This window comes from Pungitius pungitius, chromosome 19 (assembly GCF_949316345.1).
Source record: "Pungitius pungitius chromosome 19, fPunPun2.1, whole genome shotgun sequence".
NCBI classification, from domain to species: Eukaryota; Metazoa; Chordata; class Actinopteri; order Perciformes; family Gasterosteidae; genus Pungitius; species Pungitius pungitius.
The window spans coordinates 13,268,776-13,296,390 of record NC_084918.1 but is presented as its reverse complement, the minus strand read 5'-3'; the positions used below and the strand labels follow the sequence as shown (position 1 = coordinate 13,296,390).

Genomic DNA, 27,615 nt, shown 5'->3' with positions numbered 1-27,615 from the left:
ATATATATATATATATATATATATATATATATATATATATATATATATATATATATATATATATATATATATATATAAAACGTAGATAATAAGTAGGCTGAAGTGAACCAACTTTGTTCAGTAGAAAACAATCAGGGGTTCCGAAAAACACATTTTTGAGCCACCGGAGGACATTCACCATCGGAACTTTTATTTTGAAACAATTGCATTTCATTATCATTCTTCCTGATGTGCGTGAGTGTTTGAAATCGAAGATCTATTCTTCCGCTCGCCTGTCAGTGTGTTCCTGCGTACACACCGTCGTCCTTTTTACTGATTGTGCACCAGTGAGACAAAGTGATGTGGCTAACGTGATGCTAATGCAATGCTAATGTTAGCTTAGCTGGGTGCCGCAGCTATGTCCTCCGAGGGCAGCGCCGCTGGAGGCATTCACGGGCTTCTTCTGAAACTCCACAAATCCCTCTCAGACGAAGACGCCCGAGCTGCGGCTTTGAAATGTCACGACATTGTCGGGGACTTGGGACAGGAGTGCATGCTAACTCCGACCGAGAACGAACTTGGTAAGACATCAATGTCCATCAGAAACTCAGCGCCAAACTCCAATAACAATCTGTCCTTAGAAGGTTCTTGTCGATTTGTAGGGCACATACCGCTTCCATAATTACCCATTTACGCTAAATCGGAATAGAATATCACGTGGCAGGAAACAAAGAAGTGTGGAGACTGCTGCCATAACATTGCAAGTCTGCAAGTAAAATCGATTTAAACATTTTGCAATCCACAGATTTCCTCAGAACGTCTCATCCCTTAATTCTTGTATACAAAACATAACATTGCGGACATACGTTTCCTAAAGCATGCATGGTTTAGGGAGCCAATACAACTATTTTGATGATGGAGGATTTAATATGGCACAGACGCATTACATGTGCAGAGTTCATGGTTTGGGGATACACATGAATCCAAATATTAACACTTCCCTCTGGTTCCATCTTTGCATCCTCTGTCTTGAAGCCTTACAGACGTCCTTATTGTTCTCTAAAGACTATGGCCTGCTCAGCTTCCTCAGGAAGTCGCTGGGATCCGAGGAGGTAGGTATCGAGGAGCATCTACTGAACAACGACGTCACTGCACTGGACAGTTCACGTGTTGACAGAACCATCTGTTTCCTAGTTGCGGGACACTCGAGTGGAGATCCTGGGTTTTTTGGAGAAGTTCTTGGACAGGATCTCACCGAGAGTCAAGGGTTGGGAGAGGACTTGCGCCAACGACATACGAGTGAGTTTCTCTTTTAGGAAGACGTTCCATTCTGCAGCTAGTGTGTGGTTTCATCTGCTTTCGTCATATGTGCATGACTACATCGGTGCAAGTAAAATATTGAGCAATATTTACACATGATGGTGCATCTTAGTGAATCCAGTGTCTGAATATGACTCCATGTGGCTCCTCTATGTTCTCCATTTCTCTGTGCAGGACACATGCATGGTTGTGTACACCAAGGATAAAGCAGCCAAGTGTAGGACTCTGGTGCTGGAGCTCCTCATCAAGGTGGGTTCCTCTCTGCATCCCGTGGCGTTTCTTTGACAAAAGCAATGTGTTCGGTTGTGCAACGCAGGATGTTGGGGGTATTTGTGACTTTGGGATAAACGGTTCTGGGTATCACTCTCCTCAGGTTCTCCACATAACAAAGGCCTCCAGTGTCGTCGCAGAGCTTCGGGTCTGTGATATTTTCAACAGATATTACGGTGAGCTCTGTCAGAGGAGCAAACTGCCAGATTCAGGTGAGTCATCTTTTTGAGGCTATTTGGGAAAACGCTGTGATCTAAATACTGGGAATTTATACAGGACATGGACATTTATTACATTTGTTTTGATCTTTTGTTTTAGTCCTCGGCAAAATCTATGAGTTGCTGGGAGTTCTGGCCGAGGTCCATCCCAGCGAGATGAGCAGCAACTCTGACAAACTCTACAAAGCGTACCTGGGAGAGCTCAAGGAGCAGGTGTGTGTACAGGTGGAGCGTTTGGGCACCACTGCTATCCTCTGCAGTTACTGTATTTAAAAATGTATGCACACGTGTGTAATCTGTCCGTCTTTTTGTTTCAGATGACCTCTTTGACGAAGGAACCCAAACTTTTTGTGGTAGCTGGTTGTTTGAGAGGACTCACCTCTCTCATGGTCAACTTCACTAAAACAATGGACGAAGGTGGGCTGCTTTATCTTCACATTCTCAACAAATGATGCTGTTTCTGTGATCAGTGCATGATGGGGGCGTGGTCGGTGTGCGTCTCTGACTCGCAGACTCTGCAACATCCAAGGACATTTTTCAATACGCCCTGAAGGCCATCACCCCTCAGGTAAATGTCCCGCGCATGGAGTAAATGGCAACAAATATTGATCCTATTCAATGTGTATTCATTGTTGTCTCCTCTTTGTTGTAGATGTCAATGACTCGCTACGCTGTCACATTGGGTAAGGCCGGCCATTTCCATAGCAACGTGAAGACAAAACTCCCCCCAAACTCATCTTTGTCTTTTAACTCTTAACAGCCGGGCTCCGATTGCTTGCCAAACATGCGTCCCAGTTCAGCAGCTGCCTCATGGACCACTACAGAGCTCTGTTCGAGGTCATGTCCAAGCTCTGTGGTCACATCAACGCTGAGATGAAGAAGACGAGTTACCACGCACTCGAGGCCTTCCTCAAGCAGGTGAACAGTCCCTGGCTCCTGATGAGAATAAAACCGCTTGTGACACACTCCTCGTCTTTCCAACACATCTTTTTTTTTTAGGTTGCAATGGTGGTGGCAGAAAATATTGAGGAGCACAAAGGCAAGTTGAAGTTCTTCATGCAGAAGTTCTGCGGCATCATTAGAAACATGGACTCGACGCACAAGGAGCTGTCCATTGCCATACGAGGATATGGATTCTTTGCCACCGTACGTTCAGCGCCGCGTCGGCTTTCAATGCAACTGTAGAAGCCAAAACGTACTTTACAATGAATGGATGCACATTCCTGACCTGTATGTTGTCCTCTACATTTCCTTCAGTAATCAATGTAGTGCTCCTGTTGCTTCATATTTGGTTTCCTCTGTAATCTATTTCCTCAACTTTTGCTGTTTTGTGGACAATTATAGACAGAATGAAAAATATACATTTTTTTTCTTTAGCCATGTAAGAAGGTTTGTCGACAAGACGTGGACTCGATGTACACGGAGCTGATTCAGCGCTGTAAGCAGATGTATCTGACGGAGTCGGATGAGGAGGACGACAGCTTCTACCAGCTGCCCAGCTTCCTGGACTCTATAGCGAGTGTCTTGATCCACCTGGACAAGGTACCAGAGTCACGGCCATTGAAAGATGAATACAACAATGCCCTGGATAGATAAAAAGAATAATAAACTAGTGATTCATTTCAACTTCTGGTCTCAGGTTCCAGAGGTGTACACACCACTGCTGGAGCGTCTCCTGGTGGTGCAGATCGACAGCTTCCCCCAGTACAGCGAGAAAATGCAGACTGCTTGTTGCAGGTCCATCCTGAAGGTGCTGGTGGCCATGGCCTCTAAAGGACCTGTCCTTTGGGGATTCATCAGCTCCGTGGGTAGGTTGCACTCAAAGGCCATTGGGATATATTGAAGTAAAACAGTGTTTATTATGCAAGAATTGATCAACTTGGTGCTTCTGTGTGATTTAATCAGCAAAACATTCACTTTTTTCAGTTCATCAGGGCTTGATTCGTGTCTGTTCAAAACCTGCCCTCCTTTCTGAGGTGAGATGCATGATTTCAGATATCATTGAATTTACACACATGTATATGTTAATTTTTTTAAATGCAGTTTAATTAATTTTCTCTAAATCAAAAGGTCAATATTTTTCTTAACTGTGCTGTTTAAAGAAATACGTCTTTTGTCTTCTTTTTTTTCTTCCAAAGGACAAAGACAACAGTCGCTCAGAGTCTTCTCAGGTGCAGACTGGAAAATGGAAAGTACCATCCAGCCACAACTACATCGCCCTGTTTAAAAGCCTTCTAGACTGCGATCGGCTGAAGGTGCAGCTATGTCTTTTTTTTAAACATTTTTTATTATAATTAATTCCATCAGATTTGTTAGGCACAGCCTGTAATGATTTCCTGTTATGCCCCTGTGGCTTTCGTGTCGTCCTCTCCAGGATTCGGGGTTTTTGGATGGAGCTTTTGAAAGTCAGAACGCCGCCCTGGTGTCTTTGAGCCGTCTGCTTTATGACGAGTTGGTGAAATCAATTCTCAAAATTGTGGAAAAGTTGGACTTGTCGGTGCAGAAAGTGAATACGGGAGAAGAGGTGAGGTCTCTGAGGTCTCCCCCTCAAGTCCCACTTTTATAACATTCAAAATGTGTGAAAAGTGGATTTGGATTGGCTCGTGAATGTGATATGTTGATTTCCGTTTCAGTGAATCCGATTATGTCCCATGTCGTCTGTAAACTGTAAAAGCCATTGTAGACTTGCTATTGTCAGTTTGTGTGAGTTGAACCCTGACCCTTGTACATCAGGCTCTAGACGATGCGGCCCATGTCCTGCCGTCCTCGGACCCCACATCTCACCTGCTGCCCAATAAGATCAAAGATTTCACGGCCTTTATCAACCTAGTTGACTTCTGCAGGTATTGGTTTTTAAAAGGGGGAAAGTTAACAGCACAACAAGCAAATACCCTTAATGGTATCAGTTGTTAATAATCACATGGTGTATTCTGACACGGCCATTGTTCATTTCAAGCTTTTACAATGTCAGTCTCACACCGTCTTCCCTTTTTTGCAGTGAGTTGTTGTTGACTAAACACCTGGAGTATTTTCAGTTCTGGATGTACTGCTTAAGCCACGAACTGATCCTCCACTCCATACGAAATCCACTCGTCAGTGGCTTTTACAAGCTGCTCTCTGTCACCATGAAAATTGCCAATAGAATCAAGTTCTACCAGGTAATATTTCCATGAAAACTGTATCAAAGGCTGAGAGGTATGCAAGAATGGATGCTCTAACTCCAGGGGTAAAATATAGTATCAATCAATCTCATATTTGTAATGACTGTACTTGTGTTGGTCATGTATTCATCATGAATGACTTTTCTACCTTTGCTTTGGATCAGGGAGTCTGCCCGAGAAGCTCCGCGTCCCCCCAGAGTGACACGGGGAAGAGCGCTTGTTTCGCTCTCTTCTCTAAGTTTGGAAAAGAGGTAGCTAATATATCCTTGCGTTGTCATGAACTCAAAGTGGCACTACTGTGGACGTTAATATGCAGAGGGGATTTACATGATATGTGGTTTCTTACAGGTGTGTGTGAGAATGAAGCAGTACAAAGATGAGCTGCTGGCATCCTGCTTGACATTCGTCCTCTCGCTGCACCACAACATGGTAGCGCTGGACCTCAAGGCCTATTGTCCTGCACTTGAGGTGGGATCCTTTCATTTATTTTGTTGTCTTTTTGACTGTTATAAGAAGTCAGAATGTAAAATCCACTAATAAATCCCTATTAACATGAATTTAAATGAACTAAACCTTGGTGGTGCTGAAGGAAGGGGTCCTTTTGAATTAATCTTTGTGTGTGAATGTGCGTCTAGGCTGCTCTGAAGTTGGGTCTGAGCCATGTTCCTTTGGCCAACACAGCGCTTGATGCCCTTGAGGACTGGTCCTCCCACATTCCTCTGGAGACCATGCAGCACTGCTACGCCAGCATCCTTCCTCTTCTTGATGGGTACCTGAAAACCAGCTCAGACGGTAAGACCGTGATGGTATCGGGGGGGGGGGCACATCTGTTCAGTTACATTTGACATGCTTGCAGTTTAGTAAATGAAAATGATCATTTGAAATGACTAAAATTCAATTGCGATGTTGTTAACTTCAGAGAAGGACGACAGCAACTGGGAGGTGATGGCTTCTTTGTCCTCGAGAAGTGACAAAGGATACAGCCGAGTGATGACCAGGCTCTTGAAGAAATCCAAACATCTCCCCACGGTACTGGATGCGAAATTGGAAGACATTCAACTGTGACTTGAGTCTTAACAAAAAGAAAATAGTCCGCCCCCACTAGTCAGATTCGTGTGTGTGTGTGTCAGCCAGAATTTTGCTCCCCTAAAAATATATATTATAACCTGACTTCAGAACGATAGCTGAGGATCGACCTGTCACAGCAACGTGCAGAAACTGATGAGGGCAATTGTTACACTTTAGCGTAACGTCCCGTTGTCGCGCTCGTGGTTCCTTGTGTGTGTGTGTCTGCAGGAAGAGGCCCCTTTTGTCGCGGTGAGGCTCCGAGTGGTGAAGTTGCTCGGCCACCTGGGAGGAAAGCTGAACAGGAACCTCGTAACGGGTAACCGCCGTCTCACAACCTCTCGGCGCCACTGCGATGCTCGGGGAAACCCTCGTCTTCGTGAACTGCGCCGCCTGGCTGATCGCAGGCCTCTATTTCCTTCACGTTTAGGGGTGTCATCGGAGGAAACGATGAAGAAATGTGTCGCCTGGGATTCTGAGAAAAGGCTCAGCTTCGCAGTGCCGTTCGCTGACATGAAGCCGGTCATCTACCTCGACCCATTTCTGCCTCACATCAGTGAACTCGCTCTGTCCACGAGTGACAGACACACCAAAGTAGGCCCTCACTAGATTTTAAAGCGTTTCCCAGCGATTCAAACTCGACAACCAAATAGGTATCAGCCAACAGCAATTGTTATATTACTCAAGCTTCTCTTGGGTTGCAGGTAGCGGCGTGTGAGCTTCTCCACAGCTTGGTGGTCTACATGGTTGGGAAGAGTGCTCAGATGGTGGAGGGAGACAACAGTTTGCCGCCCATGTACAAGCTGCACAAGAGGCTGTTTCCTGTGCTTCTGCGCCTGGCTTGCGATGTGGATCAGGTACGTGCGTTCACTGAAATACAAACAGGGAGAGAAATAATTATGCCTCAGAAAAAAAAGATTATTTTTATATAGATTTACAGATACCGGGTGGTGGTTTAAGGATGTATTAAACACTTAAAAAACGATATATATATTTCTTCTTAATAAGATAATCCACAGCACAGTGGTATTCAGCACCTAGATTGATAAATATCACTCAGAGAAAGACCTTGTAGTTTTGATTAATGTCCCTTTTTATACTATTTTAAATTCTCCTTGTTTGCTTATTTGAATTTATTTACCAGGTGACCAGACAGCTCTTTGAGCCACTGGTTATGCAGCTGATCCACTGGTTCACAAACAACAAGAAGTTTGAGAGCAAAGACACAGTAGCCGTTCTGGAAGCCATTATGGTAAGTGTTTATATTCAATGAAGTGTTCAAACTAGACCAGACGTTACGTGTCAATAAATGTTAGGAAAGTGGATTCCAAAGCAGCCTTCCTTTCATGCATTTGTTTTTCCCGTCAGGACGGCGTGGTCGACCCGATGGATAGCACTCTCAGAGACTTCTGTGGCCGCTGCATTGAAGAGTTTGTCAAATGGTCAATAAAACAAACAACCCCCAAGCAGCAGGAGAAGAGCCCTACCAACATGAAGTCCTTGTTTAAGCGCATCTACAGCTTGGCTCTCCACCCAAATGGCTTCAAAAGGCTTGGTGCGGCCTTGGCATTCAACAGCATCTACAGGCAATTCAGGTACAATCCTTTTCTTCCTGCTTTGCCACTTAATATCATTTCTGTTGACACCCAGTTACAGAATAGAAACGGAAAACTGTACCTTGTTTGTGATGATCACGGTCTGACTGATTCGGCTTTGCTGCCTGTTTGCTTGTGCAGGGAGGAGATGTCCTTGGTGGAGCAGTTTATTTTTGAAGTTCTCGTCATATTTGTGGAAAGTCTGGCTCTTGCGCACTCGGATGAGCCATCTATGGGTAATTGTTCCTCTACCTCAGCTATATAGACACTCCTATATTTTTTTATCATTATCAACGTCATTGTTTTATTCCAGTATACTCTCGTGGTGGGCTAAACCACGCTACAAAGCAAATCATATGCTGTGCATCTGTTCTTGCCATTCTTCCATTTCCATCCTCAGGTACAGTACAGCAGTGTAGCAGTGCCATTGATCATGTGAAAAGAATCATCAAACAAAAGGCTGCCAGTCTGAATCGCCACAACGCAAAGACGCGTGTCCCGAGGTTGGTATTCTGTTAACTGTGTATAAATGTTTTAAAATGAGATTTTTGACCATTTTCTTTTCTTCTCCCAAAGGGGCTTTCCCCCGGATGAAAAGCTGTGCCTCTCTGGCATGGTTCTATGGCTTCTGGAACAATGTGGCCGACCTCAGACAGCGTGTCGCCACAAATGCATGGAACTATTCTACGAGTTCATACCTCTCCTTCCAGGTGAGCAATCCTACCAAGGTAGCCTTATGCATGTAAACAATAACAAAATAATATTAACCAAACATCTATAATTGAATTAATAATTAAGTTCAGCTTAAATTATATCAACATTACCGTGATGCATCCATTTATGTTCACTTACGTGTGTGTGTGTGTGTGTGTGTGTGTGTAACTGATCTTAGGCAAGGAGTCTCCATCTCAGTGGGTCGATGGCATGCTGAAGGATCATGGAAAAGGTTTTCTGATCTACCGTTTTGAGGGTGGAGGTCTCCTCTCCCAGCCCACTCTCAGGGGCCTGACGGTCCCTTTCAGTGTCAGAGCCACACTGCAGTGGATGGACGTACTGCTGGCCGCCCTGGACTGCTACAACACCTTCATCCAGTTGCACATAATCAAGCCTCCGCTCATGCTCAGTGAGTTACTGGAATATCTGTCTAACCTATCTCATCTGTTCAGAAGGCCCTCACCTGCTCAGCATAGACACGTTTGTACTGCATGTCTAGTTGACTTGGCCTTGCACTAATTGCAATAAACACAGCTTGTTTCCTGTTTCCTGTTCTGTTAAGGCACCAGAGAGAAATCAAGCTTTCTGATAGCTATATGCTTCTTTTTGACGGAACTGGCCACTGGCGATCTGGCAGCCGCAGAAAGCTGCTTCGCTCACGGCCAGAAGACCTCACACTTCAGCCCGAGAGAGGTGGAGCAGTACAACTTCAGCAAGTGCACCATCATTGTCCGCCTCCTGGAGTTTGTCACCATGATTCTTGTCAAAGGAGACAAAGAATTTTGGAAGGTGTCACTGAATTTAGGACCCTTTTGATATTGAAAAAAGTAATGAGTCGTGCATGTGCTCATCATTTCCTTCATCTATTCACAGCTTCTCGAACAAGACATTTTTGTCTCCAATTTGTTTGAGATGACTGCGCTGGTGGTGTGTGAGCCATCCACTGTGGGGTTCAACATGGCAGATGTGGAGGTGATGAGGAAACTACCAGAAGTGTGCGTTCCTTTACTAAAGGCACTGCTGGCCTCCCCTTACCGCGCTCGCCTCGAAGGCAGTTTGCGGACAAAAATCTCCCGTAAAAGGTGTGTAGATCCTCCCAGGAATGATTTTGGCTTATCAATTGTAACAAGAATGACTTCAGATTGAATTTGTTGGAACATTGATGCTTGTGATAACGTGGTATAATCGTCCCACATGTTTTCTTTCTTAATGGTGTCTCTAGTGTGGAGGAGCTGTGTGGTGTAGACTTCTATCACTCGAGCACCCAGAGACACCATGACCAGGTGGATATGGTGCTGTCGTCCTGTAAGCAGATCCACAAAGCCGACTTCCTCAGCTCTATTCTGCACAGCCAGGTATTTGTAGGGTGACAATTAACCCACAATAAACTTTGTATTTGCAACACTGTTCTTCTTATTGATGCAGTCTTTCTGTTGTCTTTCTCGTCACCTCAAAGGATGGCACCTGTGCCAAATCCATTGGGTCCCGACTTCTAATGACAGTGTATAAAGGAATAGCACCGGGTGAGGACCGGAAGGCACTTCCATCCTTGGACATCATTACCAAAAGTTTGGCGGATGGTCTGCTTCAGCTCGCCTTCTCTCTGAATCAACAGGTCAGTGCTACCTCTGTCTGGGTGAGGTTTGATCAAATCAAATGTAAACCACGTGTGTGTTGTTTGAGCTGCAGGAAGTTGACTAAAGCAAAAATAAAGTAAGGAGGAGCATACTATAGAAATATTCATAGTAGAAATTAAACCTGTTGAAATGTTTTCTTATCTATACGTTTATGTTGCTGTTTCTCTGCAGAGTGAGTCGCTGGTGGACCTGTTGTTGAACACCATCATACTCACGGTGCCAATCTCAGGAAGTCATAGCCATAACTTCCTGAGCTTCTCACACGGCGAGTACTTCTACAGCCTCTTCCAAATGACCATCAACACTGAGCTGCTGAAAGATTTGAACACCACAGTGCCACGCCTCATGAAAGCATCCTCTCAAAACCCCAGCATGGTAGCTGTCCCTCCTTCTTTTTTTCACATTTTTCCATATCAGAACATCTTTTTCTCCAAGTTGTTTATAGCCAAGCATCTGTGAAGGAACATTACTGTTTTTCTACATGCCTGGTATTGTTGTTGTTGTTGTTGTGGTTGATCAGGTGAGCGTGTTGCTGAATGGCATGCTGGACCACAGCTTTAGAGAGCGCTCTGTGAGAAAGACTCAGGGAAAGCAGCTGGTTGAAGAGGTGCTGAGGAGATGGAATAGTCTGCAGTCGTGGTGGGAAGGACACTCCTCTACACCAGAGAGCAAAACTGCCACTCTGCTACTGCTCTCCAAGCTCCTACAGGTATTATGAAGCTGAAGCTAGAACTGTATGTCCATAATCTAGTTAACAACGGGCTGTGGCTAGGTAAGGATAATGATTTTAATTTAATTTAATACTTAGGAATAATACACACTATGCAGTGCAATAAAAGCTTCCCCATTGCTTCTTGTAATGTCCGCTTTTCTTCCCCCATGTCATCAGATTGACTCCTCTGTCTGCTCTGACACCAACCACGAAGCGTTCCGACCGGTTTTCTCCACTTTCACCTTGCTGCTGGTCGACAAGAATCTGCCACTGAATCTCAAGGTAATGGAAATGGTTCACATTTTGAAGGTCAGTGCACTGTATTGCTTACCAGTTTCATTTTCTTGAATTCCTTTAACTCTTCAGAGTCAGGCTTTGCTGGTGTTACCGTTCTTCACAACCCTCCCAGAGGAGCCCCTTGGTGAGCTGCAGCAAGCCCTTGACGTGTTGGTTGCCTCCCATTTCCCCATGCAGTCGGATGAGTTCCCCAAGGGCTCACTGCACCGCAACAACTACATGGACTGTATCAGAAAGGTGAAGGCAGCTTTTTGGAGATTAAGGGAGATGACAAAAATGAATGGGGGGGAAATGTATGTGACTCACCTGTCTCCAAAACCTCTTATGACGTTCATTCCTCAACAGGTTTATACCAGATAAGAACGGTTGTAATGTTGGATGCACTGTCTTTCAGTTGCTGGATGCCCTAGAGCTTTCTCAGAGTCCACTTCTTCTCAAACTGATGGCGGGGATTCTGTGTCGCGATAGAAAACACATCATGGAGGAGCCCTTCCAAACCTGCTTCCAAAGAATTGCTAGACGGTAAATGAAGGTCCATTCATGGGATACAGTAAGGTTACTTGTGAGGTGTCAGAACATACAGGAGTCTCTTATTTTGTGTCCACTTCCTGTGCCTGTCAATGCCTCAATGCATGTAGGTCAAGCAGTGAGCGGCAGCTGCAGCTCCTGTGCACAGTGTACCGGGTGGTCCAGCAGGGCGACGTGCCGTTGAGCTCCATGCTGCAGGCTGTGATGGAGAGGGTCCTGCTACCTCTCGCCTCTCACTGCAGCACCAAGGCTCTGAATGACTTCTTTGTGGCGAATGTCTCTGACATGATAGCTTTACTCCTCAGTCGCTTCACAAAGGTATGCTGGTTAACATTTATCAATTTTGTTCCGGCTTGAATTTTGGAGCAGCACATTGGAAATTGTTTTTGTAAGGCAGATTTCTTTTATAATTTCAGTCAAATGAAATGGAATTTGAGATCCAGTTGATGAAGAAGAACGGATGCTACAAGCTGATGGAGCTTCTGTACTCCAAGCTTCCCAAAGAGGAGGTTTATTCCAAGCAGTCCTGCATTAACCAAGCCTACTGTTGTTCAGACAAAACAGAAGGGAATGAATTGTCCAAGACCTTGATCAAGTAGGACACTTTCAATTCAATAAGGGACTCGACAGTTATGTTAAGTGTCCTTATGGTTCCATAATTGAATGCTGATATCATTTCCAACAGGTCGTGTTTTGATGCCTTCACTGAGAACATGGCCGGGGAAACTCAGCTCCTTGAACTTCGGAGACAATATCGCTGTGCTGCATACAATTGTGCCATCGCCGCCATCAGCTGCAGCTTCAATGAGCCCAAATTCTTCCATGGCTTCCTCTTCAGTGAGAAACCAGAAAAGGTACTGACTTACTTGTATTATTTTACCCAACTCATTTTGTATGGTAAGAAAGGTTCTGTTAGTGACCTCACAACTTGTGAGGTCTTCACTGCTTGTGGGTTCTCTTCCTCGTCCAGAATCAGTTCATTCTGGAGAATATTATCGACGTTGAAAGGACCTACAACTTTCCAATTGAAATTGAGGTATGTCCAGGCCCGGATGTCCATGGGCTTCCAACACGATATATTGAATTGCAATCGTTTTTTTAAATCATATATGTTTATGGTCCCTCAAGGTCCCACTTGAGAGAAAAAAAAAATATGTCATGATTCGGAAAGAAGTGAGCGAAGAGAATGGAGGTATGTTCCGTAACCAACAACTTTGCATTGACTAGTGCTACTTTTTATTCTTTCACCTGATTCCATCATGTCTCTAGGCTTAAGTATTGCGCTTGCCTTAAGTCTAAATCTGCTAAAAATGCCCTTCTTTATTTATAATAAAAATTGGAGGCGATGGGTCAAGCCAAGCAATAGCGGTTAGTGCATCTGAAGTAGAGAATGTTCATAACATCTATGTTTTGGTTCCCACAGAGGCGCCAGTGTATCTGTCCTCCCAGTCCTACATGGCGGACAGCAGCCTGAGTGAGGAGATGAGCCAGTTTGATTTCTCCACTGGAGTCCAAAGTTTTTCCCTCAGCTCCCAAAACCCTGAAGGACACAGGCGCACTGTGGCAAAAAGGGTTAGTCCTTCATTTTATGTTTTTTCGCCTTCATAAAACTGCACCAATCTGGTAACATGCTTTAGTGTCCTATGACGGTGTGAACAGTGTTTAAATGCTTGTAAATCAAGGAGACAGAGGAGACAAACCCCTCCCAGGATGCAATGGTGGATCTAGAAATGGATGAGCTGAATCAGCATGAATGTATGGCGCCCATGACTGCTCTTATTGGTCACATGCTAAGGAACAACATAACCCCGAAAATTGAGCAGGTCAGTGCCACTGAAGAGTCCCTTTCTATATCAAATCAATTACAGGGAATTAGGTCCTTTCTAACCATGTACAAATATTATCTTTGTACTTTATTAACTTTTCTTTGATAATGAAACAGGGAAACGTGCCTAGTGAACTTCCTCCATGGATGAAATTTCTACATGGCAAACTATCAAATCCAGCTACACCTCTGAATATTCGACTCTTCATCTCAAAGCTGATCGTCAACACAGAGGAGGTAAATGTCCTCGATGTGTTCAGTTAGTGTGTTGGAAAATAAATAAGTTATGGTGAATTTACTTGTCTGTGGCACCTCACAAGGAGCAGCCTTGTGTTCACTTGTTGTCTGTGGATTTAATCTCTGCTGTGGATCTTTCCAGGTTTTCCGACCATATGCCAAGCTCTGGCTGGGGCCCCTCCTGCAGCTCGTCGTTTCTGGAAACAACGGCGGAGAAGGGATCCATTTTATGGTGGTGGAAATAATCGTCACAGTGCTCTCTTGGACGAGCCTAGCCAGCCCCAAGGTTGTTATTTCTTACATTTTAAAGGCCGCAAATATAAATCATCATAACATCAACAGCTTTTTGCATTCCATATCATTTTTTATGTTTTGGAGAATTCCCCCATTTTTATTCAATTAAATAACTGCTTGATTATCGATAATAACAGGATTCTGTTTTCCCAGGGAAACCCCAGAGATGAAGTGCTCGCCAACCGGCTTTTAGAGTTCCTGATGAAGCATAGCTTCCACTCCAAAAGGGCGGTTTTCCGGCACAATCTGGAAATCATTCGCACCCTGGTTGAGTGCTGGAAAGACTCTCTGCATGTGCCCTACAGGTAGTTCTCAAACGCTCTGACTGAACAATCAATATGCTTTTCTGTTGCTTAGTGGGTACGGCCCATTCAGAACACATCTGTGTCCCTTTACCATTGTTTTTCTTAGCCAATGTCTTGACTTGTGTATCTGACATTTTTACAAAATACAAACAAAATTTTAATGCTGGATCGACTTGCAATGTTAATTTCTAATATAAGAAAGGTGAATTTCATTATGGATTGATGTAAAATACTGGATATACACTTCACCTGGCTGGTGTATGATTTCTTGTAGTACAAAGTTAATTAAATCGAACCTGCCCTTGACTTTATCTTGTTCTTGCTCATTTAGTTTGATACACGAGCGATTTCGCGGTAACGACCCAAATAGCAAAGACAACTCCGTTGGACTTCAGCTGCTGGGAATCATCCTGGGAAACAACCTCCCTCCATACGATGCCTCATGTGGAATAGAATACGACAGGTAAAATAAGTAGCGAATTAAAGTACTGAAATCTTGCAAAGAGTCTATAATAATTTCTGTGAATGATTTTTAGGTACATCGAGTCTCTCACAAACAACGTGTCCCTCGTAAGATACAAAGACGTCTACGCAGCAGCTGCTGAGATTATTGGCCTCATCCTGAAGAACATGACCGAAACTGACGTTGTATGACACCTTACTCGGTTTAGTTTTATCACAGTGACACTTGTTCGTCTCAATAGCAAATATTTTATATTGAAAGATATGCAATCTATCTGCTATCTACACTTCTCTTTTAAATAATTCATTTAACATATTCAGATTTTGTGACATTTTTGTTTGTTGTCTCAGCATCGCCAGGAGCTTCTCAGTCTCGCTGCAAGTAAGATAACCAATCTGAAGAAAAAAGACATGGACGACAAGTTCATTATTTGCTTGAACAAAGTTTCAAAGCACTTTCCTCCATTTATGGATCGGTGAGTTTGTAGATCTTCATTTTTATATGATTGCCCTCAAATATAAATAATTCCATGAGTGTTGCTGTATGTCAATTTATGACTTTGACTTAATCCATAGCTTACAAATAAAATTGTTTTTCTTCTTTGGTCTGTAACTAAGAACTGTAGCTGTATTTTGAATTTTTCAGATTTGTCAACTACGTGTTCTCGCTTCTGCCAAAGTTGCACGGCATCTTAAAGACTCATTGTTTGGAGTGCGTGCTGAGCCGTGCTGATGTCATCCCAGATATCTTTCTGCATCTGAAAACCACAGGCTTCATTCAAATGATGGGCCACAGGTAAATGCTGACCCGGCTCCTCTTTGTGATCTGCACGCCTATTTTCTTTCTGTAGCGACCAAACTTTGAGATGCAGATGGTTTAAAATAGCGATAGTCTCATATGTTATGTAAATAACACATTTAAATTTTCATTGGTGCTGCAAACCATGTTTGTGCATGTTACTCTTCAGGGATGAAGCCAGGCAGAGAGTGTGTCTGGATATCATCCACAAGATTGTTGCCTGCTTGACTCCAGCTCAGCTTCAGGAGCTCCTGGGAGCTGTCGTTGCTTTTGTCTCCCATCCGTCTCCGGTGTGCAGGGAGAGGATGTATGACATCCTCATGTGGATCCAGGACAACTACAGGTACAGTGATCCATTCTGTCCTCACATAATGAATTTAATTTAGGGACTTTCCTCTTATTGACTCAGAGCTTCCTGCATGATTTATGTTGTATATGTTCATTCATATCATTTTATTTGCACTTGTATGGTTGCTTACCTGGTATAAACTTTAATGATGTACTGTTATAATTCCAGTGATGCAGAGAGCATGCAAGACAAAACCTCAGTTGAGGTTTTGAATGCAGCCAAAGAAGCACTTCTTCAGGGACTCTCTGAAGAAAACCAAGGCCTTCAGTAATTGCGCTTTATTTTAGACCATCCTTTCTCGTATTATGCTGGAAAGTGTTATCTGAATGATACACAATACACTATTCAGTTATTTGAATGAAAAACCAACACCCTTATCTATTTCTGTTTCTAGGCTTTATGTTCGTAACTTCTGGAGTCAGGAGAAGCGCCTCCCAACCGCGACCCTGGAGCGAATGTTGACGGTGCTTAGTTCTTTGTACTCCTGTCAAATTGAGAGGTCTTTCCTAAGCTTGGCTACCAATCTTCTGCTTGAAAGGACCAGCCAGAGTCCGGACTTCATACGAAACATTTTTGAGTACCCGCTGTCAGAGTGTACCTTCCAGGTCAGCTAACGTACGCAGTATTTATATCAACCCAAGCTTTTCATTTGTATGCTGCTGTGTTCATCACGTTTGTCCACTCTGTAGGACTATGTCATCGACTCCAACTGGCGCTTCAGGAGCACAGTGATGACGCCGATGTTTGTCGAGACCCAAAGCTCTCAAGGCCCGGAGAGTGCGGCGGCGGCGACGCAGTCTGGTGGCATGAAGGGGAAGCTCCGAGCCACGATGAGTTCCTTAGAGTTCAGCCAGACACAAACTGCAGGTACAGCTCTAATGAGTCAACCTCATGGTGTTGAAGCAGCACTAAAGATGGAAGTGTGTGCTGTACCTGTTTCTTTGCAGTCAGAGAATTAGCAGGTTCACACACGTGTGTACTTTATTTTTGATCAGGTCGGCGCACAGCGTATAACTGGCTGACGGGCAGCAGTGTGGACACACTAGCGGAGTACACTCTCGGCTCAGAGTCTCTGTCGTCATTGTTGGCGTTTGATAAGAAACCAGTGAGGCCAAATGCAGCAAGGAGACCAGTGGGAGAAGGCTTTGGGCTGAGGCGCCTCACGGCATCAACCGATGAGGTGGACAGTCGCACCAAAGGTTCGCTTTCACTTTCTATCGTTGGCTTCGTGTTTTGCAACTCTTGCGCCATACATTTTGTTCCAAAATAGCAACTTCAAAGCAATGCTTCAAAGGGAATGGAATTTTTTTTTTGTCTGTATCTCAACAGCGGCGAATGAGCAACGCATTAACATTCTAAGACTGAGACGCAGATTCCTCAAGGATCAGGAAAAAGTCAGCTTGAGTTTTGCCCAAAAAGAGATCCGGCAACAAAGACAGAAAAAGGTACCAATGAAGCAATTTGGGGACTCACGTTCATCCTTAGTGAAATATAATACTGAAGTACTAGATGGCAGCACAAAACATTGATAAGATTGATTACTGTATTGTCTTACTTTTTGTCTGTGGTTTGGTTTTGTGTCCCACAGGTGGACAAAGCTGATCAAAGGCTGCGAAAAGAGGCTCAGGTGACTCTCTATCGTAACTACAGGGCGGGAGACTTCCCGGACATCCAGATTCCATACAGTAGCCTCATTGCCCCACTTCAAGCACTAGCCCAGGTAACAGCCACTGCTCTCTGTGGTTCTCCCACAAAGTACTCCGTCTCTCAATGTGTATGAAAGCATATACCCTGAAGAACATAAAGCAAGCGGCAAATGGATGTTTTCCCTTTCAGAGAGATCCAATTTTAGCCAAACAGCTGTTCAGCGCTCTGTTTGATGGAATCCTGCAAGAAATGGAAACGCACCAAACCAGAGGGGAGAGCGGGAGAATTAAAGAGGAGCTGCGTTGCAGCATGAATGCATTCCTCAGCAAGAGCACCCTGTGCTTCCCTCCATTCATAGCATGCATTCAGGTATCCCCTTCAGAAACTATTTCTCTTCTTGATTTTGTTTTGTCTGGCAAAGTCTTGAATGTAAAAACCGACCAGATTCATTGAAATTGTCAAAATGAAGGTAGATTTACATCCACAATACTACTCATATTTTACACCCTATTTGCTTTAGGATCTTAACAATTGTATTAGTTTCCTCTAGACGATAGCCTTTGTCATGGATGACAGGGCCTCCTCTATTATTGTTTTTCATCTCCAGTATAATATTTGTGTTTTTTGGAATTAACGAAAGACTATGACCAGCCCAGGCTGGCCACCTTTTATAGAACAGATAACAAATTAGCAAAAACGTCAATTCGCCATGCAAGTGCTCCAATAACACTTATTTTACAGCTTGAATATCAATATGTACAGTATAATGTCAAAGTCAAGACTACAAACTTACAGGATGAACGCTGAGGGGTTGACTTGATACTCACCTGGTTGTGTTTTTAGGACATGTGCCAGCAGCGTAAGGAGCTCCATCGGCTCGATCCGGCAGCCATCAGCTCCACGTGCCTGATGAGCCTCCAGCAGCCATCGGGCATCCTGCTGCTGGAGGAGGGCTTGTTGCATTCCGGTGGCCTGGAGGAGCCCGCTGCCAAGCGGTCACGAGGACCCAAAGAGATCCCCCCTGACACCAATAAATGGATCCACCTAGCAAGGTTTTACAGTTGTGTCGACTTTGATAGTGATACGGTCAGCGCTGGATGTTAGGCGGAACAAAATGACTCAGTCAGGTCTTTGTTCTCTCTCTTCTCCAGGCTTTACAGGTCTTTGGAGGATTATGATGTTGTACGCGGCATCTTTGGTGGTAAAGTCGGGACCAAGTCGATCACCTGCACCGCACTTCAAGCTGAAGCAATGTCGGACTTTGCAGAAGCTGTGAAGCTTTACAATGAGGTATTGTTCTTCACCAGCACAGTAAATCTAGCGTAGTGCTTATGTAGCATGTACAAAGCATGTGGATCGGTGCAGTTTCGGATTGCTAGCTCTGCCTTTTAAAAAGGCTTATTCTTACGTACTGGCAGGCCCTGAACACTGAGCAGTGGACAGATGGCGAGCCCACAGACTCTGAGAAGGACTTCTGGGAAATAGCTGCCATGGATGCATACAGTCATCTGACTGAGTGGAAGTCTCTTCAGTACTGCTCCACCTTGTACGTGGATATGATGTGGTCGGAACCGCTCTACCAGGTACTGTATCTTACCTTTCACTGTTCAATCATGTAGCAAGGCTAGAATCCCAGCCATCGTACTCTTAATCTCTCTTAATTAATGATCTCTGCCTTTAATGGAATGTCAGTCCCCTTGGGGATGCCCTTAAAAATATAATATGTAATACACCCTTAAATTTGACCAAAAAGCTAAAGATTTCTGTAGGATGTCACAGCTTGATGAGTGATATTTCGATTAAATTAACAATAAACATGTAGCGAGATCCCTACCACATGCGTTTGTTAGTATCAACTCTAACCCACAGGGTGGTAGTGCTTTCCTCACTCAAGTCTTTGTTTTGTTCCAGGAAATGTACCTGCGGCACATGATTCGCAGCATGCTGAAGCAGCTGCAGTTGGGTGAAGGGGACCAAACTCTCCTCAGCTTCATCGACGCAGCCATGAGGGTGGAGGAGCACAAAAAGGTGCTGGAAAGTGATTACAGCCGAGAGCTCAGCTTGCTGTACATCCTGCAGGAGGACTACGACCGCGCAACATACTACACCAACTACGCCATGCAGCGCTTTATGCAGGTCTGCTGCAAACATCCTTTCTGTCACCTCCCAGTTTCAGAACAACAAATGTAGTAATTCTCACAAGAAAGGTTAATGAATGTCCCATACTGTATGTTGTGGTTATATGAGTAAATATAATAACATCAACCACGGCTTTCACCTAAAATGTTTTTGCCTCGTAGGATTACTCCAGTGTGGATACGTTGTTGACTCAAAGTCGGCTGACCATCCTTCAGTCTGTGCAGGCCTTGACTGAAATCCAAGACTTCCTGCAGTTTATCAAAGGAGAAGGTGAGCACAGCCGTTTTCTTGCAAGAACAATTTCCATGCGGCTTTTTTTGTGTAATGATTTAAATAAAACAATGTTTTTTGTCCACTCTCATCATTTAGTAACTTTTGTTCTGTTTCATTCGTTAGTGTCTGTGAGCTCGCTCAAACGGCTCATCAGTCTGTGGGCCGAACGGTATCCCGATGCTAAAGCGGATCCAGTGAATTTATGGGACGACATCATTACATCTCGGTCAGAAGACCTATATGAGGTTTTGCTTACAAATCTTTTAAATGATCAGATAATAAGCTATGATTTGTTTGTTTTTATTTCTACATTTCAGATGTTTCTTCTTGGACAAGATCAGGGTAAAACTAGGAGGCCACACTCCCAGTGGCAGTATGGAGGTAGATGGTTCAGAAGATCAAGCGGGGGCCATCGACACATTAGTAAACGACTGCAAGTTCAACATGAAGTTACAAATGGCCGACAGTGCTCTGAAGCAGGTGAAGAAACAACTAAGTTATTCATTCCCGAGCTGCCACATGTTCACCACAAACTCACCTTGTGGAACATGACCGTTGTTTTCAGAACAACTTTCCTGTGGCCACCAAGCTGCTGAAGGAACTTCACAAAGAAGCCAAGACAAACAGAGGCTGGTTGCTGCGGTGGGTCCACGGTTTCAGCCGCTTCAACCACAAACGCAGCCAGACACAGGGTCCGGTTGAACAGATCGGCGCCATGCTGAAGACTATTCCACTGCTGGGTAAGCACTACATGTACATTATTTTGTGGATGACGAGACAGTTAATGATAGACAGCCTCAATGTGAGTTCTATAATTCTCAGCGTCATAATTCAATTTGACGTCGGACCTGTCCAATTTTGTAATAATGTGATACTTAAAGGCCCTGAGTTTTGCAAAACCAAACGTTACATTCGGTACTACTCGTCAAAAACATATGTTTGCGTTTAAGAAGTCTGACAAACATCAGTTTGATGTCCACTCACTATGAAATATTTGCAAAGGACATTTTCTTAAAATGTTGCAGCACACCAACTGGTCATTCCCCAGAGGAGAGGTACAGTCGGTTTGAGCTCAGCTGCTCCTTTTCGCTGTTGTCTCACGTCAGCCTTCATCTCTCTGCAGAAGACCTTCAGGCTGACTGTCAGAGTGCAACAGCCAAAGTCTTCAGATACCAAAAGATACTTCAGGGGAAATCTTTCCACGTCATGGCCACAGCTGTAAGCAGAAGCCCCTCGGTCCTGGGAACCTTGGAAGCTGAGAAAGCACAGAGAGTTGCCCAGCTGTCTGGAGCTGCTTGGCCAGATGAAAATTCAAAGGTACTCAGCTCATATTTATTTGTATTCCTAGTTATTTCTAAAATAGTGTATTGCGCACAGTAGGACGGAGTACGTGCAAACAGTCTATTGAGGCAGCAATTTAGTTAAAAACTGTTTTCCCTGCAGAAGGTGGAAGTGGGGCTGCAGTTGAAAGCGTTGCAGTTGCTGTGTGATGCTACCAGAAAGGCTGATGAGGAGCTTCAGTCTTACACTCACGAATGTGTGGAAAGCAGCACCATCATTGAGACATACATGACTCTGGCTAACTTCTGTGACAAACTGCTGCGAGAGGAGGAGCAGAGTGATACTGGTTCGTAACGATACTGACTAAATGTGTGCCTTGAGTGAACATTTACCGACTTTTCTGATTTGCCAATGAATGCACTCTGAGATAAAATAAAGGTACCCTCTGTTACAGAAAACCAATTTCCAAACATGTTGGCACTGCCTGTTCATGTGTTGGAGAACTTGTTGAAAGCACTGAAGATGAACTCTGAGGAAGCTCGCCTCAAGTTCCCACGACTGCTGCAGATCATTGAGTTGTACCCCTCCGAGACCCTGGACCTGATGATGAAAGAAGTTAGTATGTTAAAACTATGGATGTTGTGGCTAGCTGAGGGCACATTGATGCAGCCTATCACTGTTGTTTCATTCCATCCGTCCCTTTGCCCCTGCTGTGACTGTGAAAATGATCACACAGCGTAAAAACAAGTATTGTCCCGACTTTCTGGCCGCCTGTAGTTGGTGTCAGTTCCCTGCTGGATGCTGATTGGTTGGATCAGTCAAATGGTCGCCCTACTGGACAAGCCGGAAGCTGTGGCCGTGCAGCGCTGCATTGAGCAGATAGCGGAGTGCTACCCCCAAGCTCTGGTTTACGCTCTGATGATCAGCAGCGAGAGTTACCAGTTTGAGGACTCTGCTACAGGCCACCAGCAGCGGCGATTTGTCGACAGGTGAACTGCTTAATGTTTGGTTGTCCTGGGAAGAAAGGGAAGAAAAAAAGTGTGTGTGTGTGTGTGTGTGTATATATATATATATATATATATATATATATGTATATTGTGTGTGCGTGTGTGTCAACAGGCTCAGGAGCGTGCTGGATAAGGAAGGACCTGTGCAGAACTTTGTGAATTCCCTGCAGCAGCTGACAAACCCCGAGATGCTTTTCAAGGTAATAAGTGCAAGTTCAGCCATGAATTATCTAAGCGGCCGATTACAGGTTATTGCCTTGTCATTGATTATTGTCGTTGGTCCACACAGGATTGGTGGGATTGTGTGAAAAATGAATTGGAAAAACCAGGCTTTGACGAGAAGCGGCTGGGCAGCATCTATGAGGAGATGCACTCTTCACTCTTGAATTGTAACACAGGCAGTCATGGAACGTTTCGCACAAGATTCATCAGAGTTCGTAGTTTCCCTCTTGCTTGAATCCTTGTTGTATCACAAAATCATGTATATACTGTACAAATAGTGCACGTTTTTCCTTCTATTTAACAGAAATTTGCTAAAGATGTGGAGAAGCTGCTGGGATGTAGGGGCAGCAGGCTTTTCCAGAAGAGGAAGGATAAAAGCTTTTTGAAGCAGGTGGACAATCTTGCAACATCCATGCGTGAATCTCAGAAGGAGGAACCAGGGAACCTTAAGGAATACTCGCCCTGGCTGAGTGGATTCAAAGCGGACACATTCAGCATTGAGCTGGAGATCCCAGGTCAGTGCAGTTGGACTCTCGGGCTGTCAGAATACGGAACTCTTTAGATTGTTCCATTAGGGCCCCATTGTGGCGTCAAGAGTTGATTTAAACAAATATCTATATATGTATATATATAAACTCGCATCAACTCAGCTGTAGGTAAGTCAAGGAAAGAATAAAAAGTCCAGATTGATTGATGAATGCTTAAAAAAAAGGAACCATTGGCAGAGAACACCATGTTCGAGAAAATGAAATATTATTCAATGGCCAATAAAGATGTTTTCCTTCCTCTCGTAGGACAATACGATGGCAGATCCAAACCGTTGCCTGAATATCATGCAAAAATAACAGGCTTTGACGAAAGGGTATGATTTTATTGTTGTTTACTGTCAAATAATCCTTTTATATCATATTCTAGTTACAACCCTGTGTAAGTTCAAATTATACCTGGGGCTGGTCGGTGTATCAATGTGGCTTCATGTCTGGCAGGTGAAGGTGATGTCGTCCATCCGCCGCCCCAAACGCCTGATCATCCGCGGGGATGATGAACGGGACCACCCCTTTCTGGTGAAGGGGGGAGAAGACCTCCGCCAGGACCAGCGCATTGAGCAGCTCTTTGCTGTCATGAACATTATGCTGAGTCATGATGCAGCATGCACACACAGAGGCATGCGGCTGCACACCTATCAAGTCATTCCCATAACCACGAGGTGCCTGTTTGTCCATCCATCATCATCATCGTTCCAGTTAAACACAATGCGTATACAGTTAACAAGAGTCAAAGTAGAAATAGACCGGACCTTAAAAGTAAACAGTTTAGTATATACATTGCAATGGTGATTTTATTAAATATTTACACTTTAGTTGTTGGGGATAAACTACCAGAAAAAAACGAATTGACCACTTTCACTGCCTTTACAGAATTGGTCTAATCGAATGGATGGAGAATACGTGTACTCTGAAGGAGTTCCTGTACGGTACGATGACCGATGAGGAAAGGCAAAGGGCAGGGAGGTACAGTATCTATTTAAATCTAATGAGCTGGATGGCAGACCAGTGTCCAGTGATGATATTGATATGCCATCTTCAGAGCTATTTAAAAAATGTTATGTCAACTTGGATTTCTCTTTCTTGAAGGTGCGCTGAATACCACAATAACTGGCTCCGGAAATTTAAAACCAAGGAAAATGAAAATCCCATTTCACTGTACGGAAAGGCTTACGAGTAAGTCTCCTCAATGTTTCAGCTGAATGTGGTGCATTGTGGTTTAATATTTATGCTATCTATAAAATGTTCTTTTAAAAAGCATATTTTAAGCATATTTATCCTTTTGCCAGGAAAGCGAATCGTACCGATACAGTGAACAACTTTTTGAAAGCGTTGCAGTGTGCGCCCAGCGACCTCCTGAAGTAAGTTGAATCACTATTTCATAAACTGCTCATGAAGGTTAACGATTGCAGTAAAACAACTCCTCCTTTTATTCTTTCAATTTCTCAGGAGAGCTTTTCTGAAGATGTGCAACAGTCCCGAGGCATTTCTCTCCGTGCGCTCCCACTTCATCGGCTCTCATGCCTTGCTGTGTGTCAGCCAATGGATTCTAGGAATCGGTGATCGCCATCTCTCCAACTTCATGATCAACATGGAAACGGGTGGCATCATCGGCATCGACTTCGGTCATGCGTTCGGTTCAGCTACACAGGTTGGTCATGCATGCTTCATTGAGGCCAGAAGAGAAAACATTGTATTTGAACTAAATATTGATACATTTTAGTTTGGACCAAAGCCACCATTAGTGGTCTGACCGATGGACTGACCAACTTAAGATGGTTCTCAGGGTTAATGTGTCCACCAACTGTTGAAAAATACACCACAATTTCATGTAGGAATAATTTCCACTCTGCAATCTGTTATTTCCCAACAGTTCCTACCTGTACCTGAGCTCATGCCTTTCCGGCTCACCCAGCAGTTTGTGAATCTAATGCAACCCTTGAGGGAGTCGGGTTTGATCCAAAGTATCATGGTCCACTCCCTCCGAGCTTACAGTGCTGAGCCGGACCTTTTGCTGAACACCATGGATGTGTTCGTCAAAGAGCCCTCGTTGGACTGGAAGGTAACCATGACTCCCCTAAGTACAAATTAACAGAATGTATGGTGTGACTCTGATTTGTCTTTAAAAAGTGTAATATGTGACAGATTCTTTAAGCTAGAACGTTCATTATAAAGTGAACTGTACATAGACTGTACAATAAACAATGTTTCCCATTGCTCTGAACAGAACTTTGAGCTAAAACAGATGAAGAAAGGAGGCACGTGGACGCACAGCGTCAACACCAAAGAAATCAACTGGTATCCCCTGCAGAAGGTCAACTTTGCCAGAAGAAAACTAGAAGGAGCAAATCCAGCGGCTATAACCAGGTATAGAATCCAAACATAGCTGAGCAATCATCAGGACTTCATACACGTAAAAACTCATCGAGGGTTTCTAAAAATAAAGACGAAACTTGCATAATTTTGAAAATTATACAATCACAAAAACGTTGCAATGTCTTAATTGCACTTTTAAGTTCTACAAATGTGTTGATATATACAAGGGATGGAAAGTTCAAGTAACTTAATCTGATGCATAATCTGATGTATACTCATATCTGACCCAATGTTCAATTTTAAAAACATCAGCTCCAAACATGCATCATTTGAATTGTACTACTGTGTGATTGAATGTTGCTCCGTTTTGGTCAGTGAGGAGTTGAAGCTGGGCTTTGAGAAGGACCCCGCCTTCCAGGGGATGCAGTCTGTGGCCCTGGGGTCTGCGGAGCACAATATTCGTGCTCGGCTTCCACCTACAGGCTTGTCTGTGGAGAAGCAGGTGGACTGTCTGCTGGACCAAGCCATGGATCCAAATGTGCTTGGCAGAGTTTGGGTGGGCTGGGAACCGTGGTTCTGATTCTTTGATCAAATTGTCACTCAAAATAAATGGGTAAACAATCTCATCAAAATACAATTGAGAATGTCTTTTATTTTTAGGGTTCTGAAGAAGCTCCCTGTAATGTCAAATGTTTCTTCTTTTGTAAGTGACAGATCATTTTCATACAATATGTTAACCAGCATATTATCTCATACAATTAAGAATACATCTTAAATCTGGAAAAAACATTTTGATTCTACTTGAAGACAACCATTCACTAATGTCTTGTAACTTCAGTTAAGAACACAAATATTAAATATTCTCTAGAGGCAGATGTACAAACGATAGGAACATGTCGATCATCTATTTGAAAACTGAAAATAAATGTTTTCATCGTGAATTATCCCCTGACTCATAGCCAAATAAATGAAGGAGAGTTGCGTTGCAAAATCACTTTATGATCCGATTTCAAATTAAATAATTGAAATATGCCATATGTCCAGTGTAATGCAAAGAGACGACTTGCCTCCACTAAGCCTGTACCCTATTCAGTCCAAAACACACACCCCCGTGCTTCTCAGCACAGAACACAGGGTGTCTGACGCTGCGCTATTTACTGATGTTTTTTGGTGTAATGAATGCGCTCAACAAGGTCCCTTTCTATGTAAGCAAAACTGTCAGATGTACATCTCTAGTGTGATTTGATTAAAGCTGAGGCAGATTGTAGGGAAATATTAACACTGACAGTTGGTGTTTATGCCTTTTGAATTTGTAGTACTTTAGAGAGGACATTGTCATGGCATATTCATTCAATTACAAAAACTTGGTTTGACTGTTTTCATGACACCTTTATCTGTCCTCCTGTATGTCTCCAAAGATGCTGGTTTAGCTGCCAAGAATTGATGAAGGCTCAAGATGCCGTTGTTATACTGGCTGTAAATGCAAAAATGCTTTAGTGTCTTAAGTTACTCTCACTGTTATTTGGTTCAATATCAGCTGCCGAGGCATCCAACATCATTTTTTGCACAGAGCTCGTCAATCTTAATCTTTGTACATTTGAGAACTGAAACGAGTTCTTTCTGGGTTTTTCTGCCTCAGGCTGGTTCGGTATGACCGGTAGTTTAAGGTAAGTTAAGGTTACGTTAACAGAACCGCACAGAGCCGTCCACTCAGCGCATTTCTCCACCTCACTGGTTAATTGTAGAATTCAATAAAAAAAACACTTGAGACATCTCACTTAACACTTTTGTTTTGTAAGATTTCTTTGTTTCAACTTCATGTGGAACCAGCTTTGCGTCTTTCACCAAAATAGAGAATTTTGAATGAGTCCATGTTCAGATAAAAGCACTGCCACATCTCCAACAGTTCTGAGGAACCATCAAAAGGCAGGGACGTCTCACACAAGAAGGATTGTACACACTTCCGGAATATTATGTATTTCATGAGGTAATTAGGGTCCTCGCTACGACTAGGCGTAGAAGAATCAATTGTATTTCAAGGAACTATTAGGGCCTGAGCCGACTGAAATCATACCAACCCAGATTTCACCTTTCCCAAACAGGATGGACGAAGTTTCGAATTTTTACCTATTTATTATTAGATTGTTTATATTTATTGTTTATTTCACTTTTACACTCATAGCACATATGCCTACATTTTATAGTATTTCAAATTATAGTTTGATTAGGGTCTGTGCTTTCTTATTTCTCTTTTAAATCGTATTTGTATTTATATGGCAGGGACAGCACTTGTTCCCTGTTTGAGTTTGTAAAGTTCCTAAGTTACTAAAAATTAAAATGTTCTGAGACCATTATATTGCTTCATACAACATAGTGTACCTATAATGTATATCAGAATGATAACATGGAATGGATGTG

General features: G+C 43.5%; 1 protein-coding gene across 3 annotated transcripts; it reads left to right on the top strand.

Annotated features, from left to right (window-relative positions):
* Positions 1-239: 239 nt before the first annotated feature.
* On the top strand, positions 240-27,037 carry prkdc (protein kinase, DNA-activated, catalytic subunit). Of its 3 annotated transcripts, none has more exons than XM_062559124.1 (86): positions 240-560; positions 1,015-1,091; positions 1,174-1,278; positions 1,474-1,548; positions 1,673-1,781; positions 1,888-2,000; positions 2,105-2,204; positions 2,300-2,355; positions 2,440-2,470; positions 2,548-2,705; positions 2,787-2,933; positions 3,165-3,329; positions 3,427-3,595; positions 3,714-3,763; positions 3,926-4,042; positions 4,162-4,311; positions 4,521-4,630; positions 4,786-4,945; positions 5,113-5,199; positions 5,297-5,416; positions 5,584-5,740; positions 5,868-5,977; positions 6,245-6,332; positions 6,444-6,607; positions 6,718-6,870; positions 7,158-7,265; positions 7,382-7,608; positions 7,750-7,844; positions 8,009-8,111; positions 8,185-8,318; positions 8,501-8,731; positions 8,885-9,111; positions 9,196-9,404; positions 9,545-9,677; positions 9,779-9,937; positions 10,131-10,334; positions 10,480-10,668; positions 10,849-10,953; positions 11,038-11,205; positions 11,363-11,490; positions 11,607-11,814; positions 11,913-12,091; positions 12,182-12,350; positions 12,467-12,532; positions 12,625-12,688; positions 12,920-13,068; positions 13,182-13,319; positions 13,439-13,558; positions 13,701-13,844; positions 14,006-14,157; positions 14,489-14,620; positions 14,694-14,805; positions 14,971-15,095; positions 15,266-15,415; positions 15,588-15,761; positions 15,936-16,034; positions 16,162-16,372; positions 16,457-16,634; positions 16,763-16,966; positions 17,097-17,212; positions 17,356-17,487; positions 17,604-17,783; positions 18,258-18,466; positions 18,566-18,704; positions 18,833-18,997; positions 19,326-19,550; positions 19,715-19,823; positions 19,950-20,052; positions 20,144-20,306; positions 20,392-20,566; positions 20,950-21,143; positions 21,270-21,453; positions 21,562-21,722; positions 21,885-22,096; positions 22,227-22,314; positions 22,404-22,547; positions 22,641-22,851; positions 23,131-23,198; positions 23,323-23,543; positions 23,755-23,847; positions 23,971-24,057; positions 24,171-24,242; positions 24,331-24,532; positions 24,755-24,943; positions 25,109-25,248; positions 25,573-27,037. In XM_062559124.1, exons 1-86 carry the CDS (start codon positions 398-400, stop codon positions 25,775-25,777), a joined length of 12,315 nt encoding a protein of 4,104 aa, XP_062415108.1. In that variant the 5' UTR covers positions 240-397; the 3' UTR covers positions 25,778-27,037. The 3 variants fall into 3 exon arrangements, 2 of the variants coding, with proteins under 2 accessions (XP_062415108.1, XP_037311755.2); XM_037455858.2 differs by having other exon boundaries at positions 13,179-13,319; XR_005114531.2 differs by lacking the exons at positions 24,171-24,242; positions 24,331-24,532; positions 24,755-24,943; positions 25,109-25,248; positions 25,573-27,037 and having other exon boundaries at positions 13,179-13,319; positions 23,323-23,500; positions 23,971-24,027.
* Positions 27,038-27,615: the final 578 nt, after the last annotated feature.

What these genes read in the sequence shown, in the direction of transcription:
- prkdc (XM_037455858.2), top strand. Translation starts at nt 398, where the DNA reads ATGTCCTCCGAGGGCAGCGCCGCTGGAGGCATTCACGGGCTTCTTCTG. An exon ending in CGAGTGACAGACACACCAAA is followed by an intron (nt 6,608 to 6,717) that starts GTAGGCCCTCAC and finishes CTTGGGTTGCAG; the next exon opens with GTAGCGGCGTGTGAGCTTCT. An exon ending in TGCTCTCCAAGCTCCTACAG is followed by an intron (nt 10,669 to 10,848) that starts GTATTATGAAGC and finishes CCATGTCATCAG; the next exon opens with ATTGACTCCTCTGTCTGCTC.